General features: G+C 49.0%; 1 protein-coding gene across 3 annotated transcripts in view; it reads right to left on the reverse strand.

Moving 5' to 3' along the window:
* Trappc12 (trafficking protein particle complex 12) overlaps window positions 1-13,589 on the reverse strand; it is a 42,580-nt gene that overhangs the window by 13,904 nt on the left and 15,087 nt on the right. For all 3 annotated transcript variants that reach the window (XM_035447564.1, XM_027424715.2, XM_027424716.2), the window contains exons 5-6: window positions 12,760-12,898; window positions 8,791-8,903 (exon numbers count right to left, since the gene is read on the reverse strand). In XM_035447564.1, the coding sequence (XP_035303455.1) occupies window positions 8,791-8,903; window positions 12,760-12,898 (252 nt within the window). The remainder of the gene's footprint in view (window positions 1-8,790; window positions 8,904-12,759; window positions 12,899-13,589) is intronic.

The following is a 13,589-nucleotide window of genomic DNA, read 5'->3' on the forward strand; positions in this document are numbered from 1 at the left end:
GCAGGGCTTACTTAGCTGGTAGACATGGGTACTGGGGAAAGGCCCTTGGGACCATCTATAGGTTATAAAGGGGACAGCTTGTGCCATGCTATTTTCCTGTGATGTTTTGCTGAAGCACATGGGCCAAGTGATCAGCTTGATCCCTCTGAAAACAGGAATCAAAACAAACATTTTTCCCTTCAGTGGTTTGTGCTGGGTAGTGGGTCACGATATCTTTCTTTCTTTCTTTCTTTCTTCCTTCCTTCCTTCCTTCCTTTTTTTTTTTTTTTTTTTTTTTTTTGGTTTTTTGAGACAGGGTTTCTCTGTGTAGCTTTGGAGCCTATCCTGGCACTCGCTGTGGAGACCAGGCTGGCCTCGAACTCACAGAGATCCACCTGCCTCTGCCTCCTGAGTGGGGTCACAGTATTTCTAAGAAAAGTAACTAGAATAACATGCATCAACACACAGGGGGAGGGACTGGAGCAGGTTACAGCCTCGGGCAACTCCTGTGAGTTGGGTGAGGGGGCACTGTGAGGAGCTCCAGGGTCTGCAGTATCCCAGGCCACTAAAGGGCTTGAGTGTCAGTGGGCAGGACAGTCACCTAAGGTTCTGGCTACAGACGTGAGAAGGGTATGTCCAGTGCAGGCTTCTGACCCAAGGTGGCCATATCTGCACTATTTAGGAAATGTGGATGCTGTAGGGGAAGGCTGAACTTGTAACTATGGCGTGGTTACACCCCCCACCCACAGGTCTCTCTTGCCCTGGATGCAAGAACCAGAGAACAAGTATCAACTAGACCCCTCCCAGCTGGCACAATAACCATGCTGTTCTGGGACATGCTCTGAAGGCTGAGGTTCCTGTGAAAGCGTGGGTGGCAGAATGATATTGGCTTGCTCCAGGTCTGCAAGAGGGCGGCTGGCATTTCTACTGTATTGGATTAGATAAACCTTCCAACGTTGTCAAATTTAAATAAAGAGTACATTGTAGCCGAGGCCCACAGTGCCCACCCTGTCTGGGGATGAGACAGGATCTACAGTTGTGCAGGCCCATTCCTCCTTCACCCTAAAGCCTCGTCTTCACCCATCCTGGCCCTCCCATACTCAGAATCACAATGATAGTGATGACACTATGGACGGCATGGCCTAATGGGAGCTGTGTGTGAGGTTCAGCCAAAAGTGCTAGGAAGCAATGCCACAGGAGCAGGCTATCTTCTAATCCAAGATATGGCTCTCCAGGCAGACACAGAGACTATGGCCCCAGGTGAGTAGGATAGCTTACTTTGTAATTAAAAAAGGGAGGACAGGGCTTTATTCCCTTCCCTCAAAACAGGTCTCCTGATACGGCCCAGGCTGGTTTTGAACTCACAGGTTCAAGTGTTCCTCCTCCCTCAGTCACCCAATTAGTTAGGACTCTGTTGCATACCATTTCTGGCCCAGCTCTGTTCTGGGTCAACATCTTGTAAAGAGTTAATGGCTTATAAGACTCTCTGAGGTCAAAACAGTCCTCAGCTGAGGCCCTGCTGGCATGTGGTTAGAACCTGTGGGACAAACCCAGGTGACGCTTTGTAGGAGGTCCCTTGGGTGCCATGTCCTGAGAATGGGTGCAGTACAGCTTCAGGAGGGGGGGGGCTGTGTTCAGTTATCTGGGAGTCGCCTTGGCCATGTGCACAGGTCTAGGCTTCACCATCCTTCAGAGATCCAGCCTTGGGCCTGCAATCTGCCACTGCAGAGACAAGGAACCGGATGCCCAGGAGCCAGTGACAGACACGCCTGAGTGCTCCCTGATGATGGGCACTGAGAAAGCACAGGACAGAGCTCCAGCCTGAGGATGGTGATATGACAGGCTAGAGCAGCCGGAGGCCTGGGCTCAGAAAAGAGGCATCTGTCACACCATCTCTATCTGTGGCTCAGTCTCCCTTTTAGTGCTGGCAAGAGAGAGCAGAGTCAGTAGGGCCAAGGGATAGCAGGCTCTGAGGCGAAGCAGGGTGGTCTCTACTCTGAGATCTTTGGATGAAAAGCTGTTAAGCATCTGTAGGAAGAGGCGAGGGGAAGATACATGTGCACTGTGGATCTCAAAGTCTGTAAAAGATGAGGAGGGTCTGGGGCAGAGGAGACAGAGGGACAACGATGTAAAGCATAGGGCAGAGTGACTACATGGGACAGAGTGAGCACACAGGACAGTGACCACAAAGGGCCATGCACTGCACAGAGCAGGGTGACTACAAAGGACAAAATGACCATTAAAAGACCACTTACTATGCAGGGTAAAATGACAACATGGGACAGTGATGTCACAGGACCAGACACCACACAAGGCAGAGTGACCTGATATTTAATGACCACACAAGACAGACCACACACTGCAGTGCAGAATGGCCACTCAGATAAAAGTGACCATATGGGACCATGCACTGCACAGGGCAGAATGGCCATCAAGGACAGAGTGACCACATAAGGCAAAATGACATCTTGGGACAGAGTGACTATACAGGACCAGGCAACTGCACAGTGCAGAGTGACTATATGGAATTAAGTGACCAGAGAGGACCAGGAAATGCACACAGTTAGAGTGAACACAAAGGACAAAGTGACAAAGGAGAGTGTGAGTGTGTTCACGTGGGTGAATGGGGGCATCTGGGCAGAAAGGGCTGGATACCTCACTCTCAGCTCAGGGAGCTGTCTGTAAACTACAGGGAACCATGTTCTACAGATAGGCATCGTCAGTTCAGAACACAAACAGTTCCTCTTCCCCCAGCCCTTCACGCCCTTGTGCAGTGTGTGGCACAGTCATAGCAGTGACTTTGGGCACAGTGAGATGTGGCCTCAAGTTCAGGGTGACTTGAGCTTATCATCTCTAATTTCTATTTCCTTATCTGGAAGCCCCAACACATTTTTCTTGTTTGCATTATGGGGCACAGGGCTCCATGGAGAATGTACTTTTAGTGTTTTGTAAACTTTAGAAGTGCCGAGGGAAAATGAATTACACAAAGCCACAACATTAAAAAAACAACAAAACAAAACAAAAACCCCTCCATTGCCTCAGAGTTTTTCTGTGGTCTTTCTTTGCCTCTGTCCCTGCAACAAACAGAAAAGGTTTGGAAATGTGTGATCTGGGAGCAGTGAGGTAACACTTGCTGACTGCTAAATAGTAAGTGGGTCTCTGAAACTTCTGGGAGCTTTCTCAGCAGGATGTGTGAGATGTTGTAGAGGAAGTCGGGAGCTGTGTAGGGCACTGAGGCCTGTAGGGAGTGGTTTCTCCAGAAACCTGACCCTAGGCTCCTCCTGGAGTCATGAGCTCACACCAAGAACTGTCAGGGAGAAGAAATGGAGGGCAGGGTTCTCCCAAAGCGTGCCAAGGAGCTATTCATCCTTAGAAACAGCAGATCCTGGCCAACTCGCCAAGGTGTAATACTTAAAACACACAACACCTTCTCACTTCAGTGCACACAATTCAAAGGCTGGAGTTTGTGGCTCTTAAACAAACAGAAACAGGTGGCGGGGACACTGGGCCCTCTAAGACATAAGGTCATGTTCTGGGCTTCTATCTCTTCCCTTGGCTGGGAGTCAGCTGCCACAGGAGGACATGCAAGCAAGGGGTGGGGGTCCTCTTATGAACAAACAGAAAGGCTTGACATGTGTGAGGGAGCTACCTGGCAGCCCCCTCTAGGCCCAGTGGAGTCATCCATCTCACCTAGAACTACAACTGCCCTGGAGGTGGTCTAGACAGAATACCTTGGGTGCGGTGACATTGCCAGGCTGTTACTGCCTTGCGGACCAGGAGGGAATGGAGTGACATTTCCCGTTCTGAAAGACTAAGAGCCGCCACCAATAGACCCCCTTGATGAACTTCAGACAAAGGTGGCAATCTAAAGCAATGCACGGTGAATCCTGAGACTCAGGCCCCAGGCAATACCAAGTGGACTGCAGTCACAGACCACATGGCCTGAAGCTACAGAATCACAGTGTTTGCCCTGGCTTCTCTGTGCTGCTAACACCGAGGCGACTTAGTAGACAGACTCAGGACACAAACTCTGCTTCTCCTGGTGTGGTCACCAGGTTGCAGAAGGCGCCTTCTCTGATTTTATCACTGGTTTCTTTGAGTGGCTTCTCGGGATAGGTCCCTGCCCTATATCCATGATCACAACTACCATGAAAAACAAGAGGGGGAGTCCTTTAAAAAAATCCTGAAATCAGCACCAATGTACTGAACAGCGCAGGCGTTATGTCCAGAATGACAAGCTTGTTTTGAAGGAGTGACATGAGGGACATGGAGAGGGATGGGGATATCTGGCTTTGACTGTCTCCACCATCTTCCCCTCATTTCACTTCCTTTTGCTTCTCCTCCATCTGATCTCTCCTCTTTTATAGACTCTGTAAGGCCCCCTGCTCCGCTTAGTTTACATGACCCAGCTCACAGAAGAGTGACTGTCTTGACCTGAGGAGCAAATGCAGACGCTGGCCTCGGATCACGATTCAGGAGAATGTTCAGGAGGAAAAGGCCTCTGGACAGAAGGCCCCTTGCCCAGCATGGGCACCTGAAGCCCAGGCCCATCTCCCATACGGCCCTTTCCACCCATGGACAGATCTGAGGAGTCTGGCCTCCTTCAGCGCCCACCCTGAATGAGCTTGTTTTCTCCAGAAGTTTTTGTCTCCTGCACTTTCTGTAGAGTGGTAATATATGGCAATTCTGCAGCCCAAGAGAATGGAACCTGTCTGCCCCCTAGGTACCACGTTCCTACAACTCTGCCCAACAACAGATAAGTGTACAGAGGACATGCGGCATCTTCGCACAGCTGAGAGGTGTTCAGGAGGAGAGAAGGAAATTCTGTCACTTGCAGCAGCATTGATGGAACTGGAGGGCAGCATGGCCGGTTCGCTCCCCAGGTGGAAGTCAGAAGGAGGCTCTGAGTGTACAGGTGTCAGAGATGGGCTAAGGGCTGACAAAGGAGGCGGCATTTGCATGCATAGAAATACAGCGCTCTAACCCATCGACAGGTGCAATTAACTCACTAATCAAAGATTAAAGCAAGTGCTTTAAGCCATGGAATAATTTGCTAGGCAGCAGCTGATCACAAATCAGCAGCTGAGTCAAGGTTACCTTGCACCGATTTCAATGTAGGGGTTCCCATGAGAAGCAGTGAGCTGAAACACCTTGGGATTTCAGTTCATTCAATCTGCACATCCTGAAATATACCCCTCACTGGGTGTCTCACGAGCTCACCACTGCAATCAACTTCAGGTGTGGGAAGAAGGCACTTGGAACTGAGTGGGCAGGCGTGAGGAGGAAGCAACAAAGGTGAAGCATGGGGCTGAAAGAGAGGCTCCTGGCATGGCCGTTTCTCCGATGAGAGCAGGCGGGAGGGTTCTTCCAGACCCCCCTGGGAACATTCTGGATTAGATCTGGGTAACAGACCCATTCCTACAAGGCAGACAACTATCACTACACACTCACAGCACAGGAAAGCTGTGTGTCCCAGGGAAATGATGCCTTGAATGACTTTGGCACCCTGCTTGAATCCATTTACAGCTACTACCACTTGCTTGACAGTTTTAAAAAGGCAACCTGTAACCTATGCATACAGAATGGATCCAGGGTCCCTGCTTTGAGCTTTACAGTTACCTGAGAAGGTGGCTCAGCAGGTGTCTTAACTTGTTACAGACACCTTGCTTCTGACTAACAGGGAGGCCTTCCTGCCTTTACCGATGGCACCTGGGGGCTCTCTGGGACAGTCTTCCTGCAGGGAAGAGGGTTCTCAGGGTGATATTACTACACATCCCTACTGTCCAGCACTGAGTGGTCACTAGTCCCAGTCACTAGCAGCATTGCTCAGCACTGCAGGCCAGGGCTGGTCAGGATGAACAGTTGGATGTCTGCACCCAAAGCGCTCTCTCACAGTCAATGACTCTCACAGTCAATGCCTATCGGACCTTCCCGCCTTAAAAGGGGAGAGGTGTACTTTTCTCTCCACTCATATCAGACTGAGGGAATGTGTATGCTGAGAACAGAAAGGCAAAGAGGGCTGAATGGGAGACATCTTTTCCTAGCCGGAAAGCCTGCTTTATTCTGGGCTCCTATGTGTCTCTCTTTAGTCTTGGGGCCCATGCTTAGTGTATCAAAATCCCACCCTTGTCTGGCTGTGGCCATTGGCTTTATTGTCCATGCCCTGGGATTTGTAATGGTGCCATTCAGAGGTTTCTGAAGTACATTTCCACTGTGAGCCCCACCAGGGCAGCAATCCTGCAAACCCACACAAAGGGAGGCATGGCTCTGTCACTGAGGGCAAGTCACTCTGGGCAGAAACAGGGGGCCAAGTTTGAGCCTGGAGGGCAGGGAGTGTGCCTGCAGCTGGGATGGATGAAACTATCCTCACTCACTCTTTCTATCTCTTTAATCTGCTTGCCGAGTGCCCCCATCTTCTTTGACTAAGTCGCAATTAATTTGCTCTCCACAGGAGGGAAAGGGAAGTGGAGCAGGAGGAGCATCTGCATCAGTGGGGAGCCCTCGGCTTACGGCATCAGGGTGCTGGCGGCCGGCCTGCCTGAGCCACACTGAGAGGACAGTGGTGGCTGTTGTCCTGCATTTCTAACTTTGTCTACTGTAAAGCAGCAAATCCAAGTGTGCCCATCTGTCAGAAACCCCTTTTAGCAAAGATGCCAACCCTTCCTGGAACAGAGCTCTCACGCTGTCTCGTCAGTCATCAGTAGAGAAGCAGGCCACTCACACCCCACGCGATTCTTTTTCAGAGTGTAGAGACAGAGCCTCATCTGCTGCCTACTCCAGCTGCAGCTAAGGAAGCCTTTCCACCTGGAACCCTAAAGCCAAATCTACTTGGGATTTGGGGCAGTGGGGGAGGTGGCTCATCTGTATTGGCAAATGAAATTAACCTCAAGCTAATTGGACCTCACTATTTATGGATTATACCAATTTATGCAAATGACTCTTAGGAATGTCTCTATTGAGTGGATTCTTTCCCAAATGGCTTGCAAAGCTCTGGTGAGACCCAGAGGTGCAGACAGCCTGCAGAACCAGAAAGAGAGGCTCAGAAAGCAGAAGATAGGCATGTGCAGACAGTGACAGCCATGAACTTCAGAGTCATAGCAGCAAGGCACACTTGACACCATTTAAACCAAACACGTGAATTCACCAAAGGACTCAAGACAATAGACAAAACCAACACTGGACACCTTTGTGGAAAATAAGTGTCGGCCTGATAAAACTGGACGCCATTTAAGAACATCAAGTTGGCTGGGCAATGGTGGTGCACGCCTTTAATCCCAGCACTCGGGAGGCAGAGGGAGGCAGATCTCTGTGAGTTTGATACCAGCCTGATCTACAAGAGCTAGTTCCAGGACAGCCTCCAAAACCACAGAGAAACCCTGTCTCGGGGGAAAAAACAAACAAACAAAAATACCCATCAACCTGATAAGCACATTGAACACACACAGACTCTATTCATTCCTTCTATACAGGAAGAACTTAACAGGGCAAACCGGATTACAACTCCCCAGAATTCTGTAATGGGTTCTACTCCCCTCTCGGCTTTGGCTTCCAGGATGTTAGGCTTCGTGGCAAGCCCCCTTACCCGCTAAGCCATCTCACCAGTACCAAGTCTGTGGTTTCTGAGACAGGGTTTTGCCAGGTAGCCAAGGCTGGCTTTGACTCTGCAATCCTCCTGCCTTAGCCTGTTCTTTTCTAGGTTCTTTCCCGAGTATGGACATTGCAGGTGTGTATCACCATGCTTGCTTTGTGCTTACCATATAAGAAGAGTTACTACGAGAAAAAGTTGAGTAAGTGTAGGCAAGCAAGCAGGTCTGTCTTTTGGTAATGTTTTTGGGTAGTGCTCTCAGATATAGCATAATCTGGCTTAGAACTTGTGTCCTGCACCCCCCCCCACCTCAGTCTCTGGAGTCCTGGGATTACATGTGACACCATGCCTAGCTCATCTACCTTCTATGTTATGGCATGAAAGTGAAGTGGGTACAAAGCCAAGGGAGTTGAGTGCCTCAATCTCTGTCCACACTTTAGTAAGGGCCTCTCTGCACAACCTGGCAGAGCTCTCATCACTCTGCACTCTGTGGGGAGACTAAAGTCATGACCCTGGAACAGCACAACAGTTTTATAAGAAAAGCCAGGAAGTGAAAAGAGATTTAACAAATGTTACCATATTTTTCTCAAAAATTATGCCATGCTGCCATTACTAACAGGTCCCACAAAGGAACACTGTGAGGAGGGTTGCAGAGCAATGCCATGAAACTTCTGAGTGAGGGGTTTCCCACAACCTGTGGATGGTGAAGCCACTAAACTCCACACTTCTCCATAAAGTCAAAGAATGGGAATGACAGTTTGAGGTTCTGTTGATTCAAAAATTACTTGGCAGTTGGGAACAATTAGACAAGCACCCATGGCCTTCTGGCCTCTGACATTGGTCCTGTGAATTATGGCTGGGTCCTGTGAATTATGCTCAGGGTCATTCTGAAGATCCCACATGGCTACAGAGCTCTGCTTGGCACAGGAGTGGCCTGCCTCACTCTTGGGGAGGCTGGTCAGTGTTTACCCATGTGATTTCCAGTGAGGAATATGACCACTGTGAACTAAGGAAAGGACTTTCAGGACTCAGAGACTCTGCCCCAAACCATAATTCTCCTGTGCTGAACCCTCCCCCACACAATAACTTTAGGCAAGAGTACCATGGCTACACTATTCCAGGACCTTGTGTGTGAGGAGGAAGTGAGATGGCCTCCCTGGGGGACTGGTGGAGAATGGCATAATGTGAATGCTGAGACAAAGCAGAATGAATACCACGGTGGTTACCTTGCTGCAGACGGTCTTGACCCTATGTAGTCGGTCCAAGGAGTCCTGTGGGTTCCCCAGATACTGCTGCAGTTCTGCATGCAGAATGCGCATCGAAAAGGGGACCATGGAGCCTAGAGTAGAAATCAGAAATGAGTCAATGAGCTTACTATGAATGTGTGCATTTTCTGACTATGCAAAGGAGGCATTTGCAAGTGTCTGAGTTACTGTTCCTATCACTGATGAAATGCCATGACCATTGGGGGGAAAAGAGGGTTTATTTCATCTTACAGCTTGTAGTTCATCATCCAGGGAAGTCAGGGCAGGAAATCAAGGCAGTAACCTGGAGGCAGGGGCAGAGGTAGGGGCTGACACAGAGGTCATGGAACAGTATTGCTTACACCTGACCTGGGCAGCATAGTAGAGCTGACCCTATTGACTGGGGTGCAGGTGAACTACTCCAAGTACATGAGCATGGGAGAGCTATCTCTGCCCCTCATCTGCCATATGGTGCTGGAATCAGGAAGAGGGTATCCATCCTCCTCTAGCTGTGGGTAGCAGGAAGAGGTCATCCTTCCCACTACAGCTGCAAGAAGCAGGAAGAGGCTATTCTTCCTGCCCTAGCTGTGGGAAGCAGGACGAGGGCATCCTTCCCACTCCAGCTGCAGGAAGTAGGAAGAGGGCATCCTTCCTTGGTGTTCTGGAGTTCAGGCAGAGTGATGTGAACTATAAATTTAAATATAACTTCAGCACAACACGTTAGCTGTGGGAGGTGAACTGATTTTGCAGTAAAAAAAAATGAAATCCCAGATGTTTGCAATATTATGCTGCACATTTAATTTGAGCTGCTAGGTCAGGTTTTGTGTGGATATAAAAGACTTTCAGAATTTAGTTTGAGGATGAGACCTGTGAGCTGCAGAAGCTGGAGGGAGCAGAGGAAGACTGGAGACTAGGTGAGAACTTAGAGGAACAGACAGTTTCGGGGAGGACAGAAACTTAGCTCTCAGTTAAGTCGAGAGTCAGTACATCTGGCTCAGCTGATGTGAGGGTGATCTACCAGGACTAAGTTCTGAGGTGAGGCTCCCCATCATCAATGCAGCTGCTGCAACCTGAACTAAACACACAGACCTGAGACCCATAGGGGCGCTGTTCTGATGCACTGAAGATAATAAAAATGTGTTTTATTTCTGGAGAGAGATCTTTCACCTCATATCCTCCAGTGCACTGAAGGGAAGGCACTGTTTAACGTTAAGCAGTACCACGAAAACCCCAAACTCATGCTACTCCTAGTCTTTCCTTCCCAGGGGAGAGGGCAGGACTAGTAATGAGAGCTCAAGTCATGGGGCCTCGGTGCTGGGGAGGGACATGCAACCTTGGTAGGAGAGAGCAGTGGGTGTGGTGGCAGAGCAGGATTGGGGGCAGCGGGCCGAGGTCTGTGGGTACTGGGGCTGCATGGCTTGAACTCATCATCCTCCTTGCTGTCCCCGTGAGCAAGAAGGGGGCTCTGTACAGCAGACAGACTGGCTGCAACCAAGGGCCAGTGGACACAGCTGCTCCTATGAGCAGGAAGGGGGCTGTGTACAGCAGACCAGCTGGAACCAAGGGTCAGTGGACAAAGCTAACTAGGCTTGCAGAGCAGCTCAACATTGGATAGAAACTGCTAAACTATCCGAGAAATATACCAAACACAGCACTGTCCCTTTTGTGAATGAAAAAAACAACTCCACTTCATCAGCTTCATACACAATTCATCAAGTCTTGTTATGAATATCTTGAATGGTTACAAATTATGTCCAATCTTAAATGAAATATATTAAAGCTTGTTCATAAGTTATTTGTTTGTTTGTATTACTATAACCTCCTTTTTAAAACACATTTTAATGATTTGCTTTGCTTATATATTGTGAGCTAAAATGAAATGAATGAATCAAACTCTTACATTTATGCTTGTTATGCCATAAAATGATAAGAGGCATTAGCCAGCGTCCAGCCTATCACTATGGATGCATGTTAACACTCCAGCATGTGTGATTTATGTCCATTTCATAATCTGAATTAGCTGCTTAATGATGCACAACTCTGTCTTCCCTTCATTCACATGTGAGTGCCATTTAATTTCAGAAGCAGAATACAGGCTGCACATCCGCATGCTCTAGAGACAGCACTTCTGCATGCTCTCCATGCTGCACACCTGCATGCTCTCCATGCTGCACATCTGCATGCTTTCCAGGCTACACATCCGTATGCTCTATAAACTGCACATCTGCATGCTCTCCAGGCTGCACATCCACATGCTCTATAAACTGCACATCTGCATGCTCTATACACTGCACATCCACATGCTCTATAAACTGCACATCTGCATGCTCTATAAACTGCACATCCACATGCTCTATAAACTGCACATCCGCATGCTCTCCAGGCTACACATCCGCATGCTCTATAAACTGCACATCTGTATGCTCTATAAACTGCACATATGCATGCTTTCCAGGCTACACATCCGTATGCTCTATAAACTGCACATCTGCATGCTCTCCAGGCTACACATCCGCATGCTATATAAACTGCACATCTGTATGCTCTATAAACTGCACATCTGCATGCTCTCCAGGCTACACATCCACATGCTCTATAAACTGCACATCCGCATGCTCTCCAGGCTACACATCCGCATGCTCTATAAACTGCACATCCGCATGCTCTCCAGGCTGCACATCCGCATGCTCTATCAACTGCACATCTGCATGCTTTCCAGGCTGCACACTTGCATGTTCTTCAGGCTGCACATCTGCAGAATATGGCCTCGGAGTTACAGTGACAATGATTGCTCTACACCTGGACTCAAACAGCTGCTCCTATCCTTCAAGGAAGCTTGCTCCTTGGAGAATCCCCACAGAGGAGGGTGTGGTGCAGAGGCCTCTGCATTCCTGAGCAAGAGACCTGACGGTCCTGAACAGCAGGACAGTGGTGGTCAGAAGGGGAGTTGAGCTTTTTATCACTTCCTCAGGAAACACCTGCCTTTTTTAGACTGCCCTCTAATACCTGTCAAGTTCTCAGAAGCCACTGATATGAAATAGTAATTCTGCATCTCCACTCCATGTGAATGTCACCAGGAAGAGCCCAGACCCTTCATAACGCTATGTGCTTACCAGCTTGGTAGCCTGGTGCCACTGAGAGATGAGTCTCCGCAGTTCATGGTCTATGTTTTGTCAGTCACAGACAAAGCCTAATCAGAACTAGCTTAATTTGGCTCACAAATTCAGAGAGTAGAGTCCATGACAGTGGAGCAAAGGAACAGCTGACAGCCCACATTTTGATCCATAGCCACGAGACAGAGAGAGCACTGGGAAGCACTGGAGGCTCTTGAAACCTCAGAGCCCACCCGCAGTGGCACACCCCCTCCAACAAGGCCACACCTCTTAATCCTTCCCTATCCAGTCCATCAACTGGCGACCAAGCATTCTCATCCAGACCACGACACTTGGACACAAGGTTTCAGAGGATCTGCCTTTCCTTCTTTCCAGCCTTATTTTATGCCCCTGTCCTAGCACAGCCCATGCTATGCCCTGGTGTCTCCAGACAGTGTATGATGCCCTCGGTTGCTATGATCAAATTTTAAAGTAAATTAAGAACAGAGACTCCCAGCAGCCATGGACATAGAAAGATGAGTTTGTCTCAGGAATCTTTGCTTTTATTTCAGGAACTTGTGCACGCATATTAGGCCATGGCAAAATGGCAATTTTGGAGAGCAGTGAGCAACAGGTTCTGGAAGGTGCTAGCCAAGTGGCTTCTAAAAGACCCAGAAAGTACCAACAAGTACTTCCAGGTCAACACGTTCATAAAACTTCATGAGCTTTTGCAGCTTTGGGCTACCGATTTAATTTCTCACAATCACGTAAGGAAAACCTAGGATATGGATTTTGTATAAACCATAGCAAGCAGAGCAAAATCCGTACAATACATAGACTGGAAGCAGTCCTGTCTTACCTCTGCGTCCCGGGTACACGTGTGGGTAGTATTCATAATATAGGTCTGGCTGGTCCAGATTTCCAAAGGGTTCAAATTCCACCTCAGCATTCTGGAAAAGGCCCAACTTCACCAGCAATGCCAGTCTCACAAACCAGAGCTGAAATGCAGGATTGGACAAAAGGTCACCCCATGTCAGCTTTGTCTTTGAGACCTTGTGTGGAGCCTGACCTCCACTACAGGAAAGCCAGGACTCAGGGTTAAGATTATTGCTGTCCTCACATTTACACAGTTCAGTGTTTACAGAAACACCGCTGCGCTCCAGAGCAACAACATCAACAATTTCATCTTGCTGAATCTAATTCAATAATACAAGGTGTGTGTCTAGGAAGCATGTCAGCTTCTGAGGAGCAAACAGCTCCTCTTACATAGGGAACCGTGTGGTGGTGGCTAACTGAGTGGTGTGGGTGCTCATGGAAGCACAGCAGTGGAGAAAACAGACCTCTTACTGCAGGGAACCATATGGTGGGAGTGAGTGGAGACATATGGTGGGGGTGAGTGAGGGGTGGGGTACACAGGCAATGTGAGGATGGCCTTTCAGAATGGAAGGGTCGACTCTGAGGAGGCCCTGCAAGCATAGGGAAGGGTGTGGTCACTGGCTTGGAGGGCAGTCTGTGAGGTGAATACCTTAGGCTATTAATGCGGAAGGCACTGTGGAGCCAGAAGGGTGCAGGTTTGAGTGACAGGGCTGACTCAGGTGACAGTGACAGCGTTTGAACTGAAGGCTGTGCCCATTCTCCAAGTGCACAGGCTCTTGGTGGGAAGGCACAAGAGAGCAAGGAGTCCGCCAC

The sequence above is a fragment of the Cricetulus griseus genome, chromosome 7 (assembly GCF_003668045.3).
Source record: "Cricetulus griseus strain 17A/GY chromosome 7, alternate assembly CriGri-PICRH-1.0, whole genome shotgun sequence".
Lineage (NCBI taxonomy): Eukaryota > Metazoa > Chordata > Mammalia > Rodentia > Cricetidae > Cricetulus > Cricetulus griseus.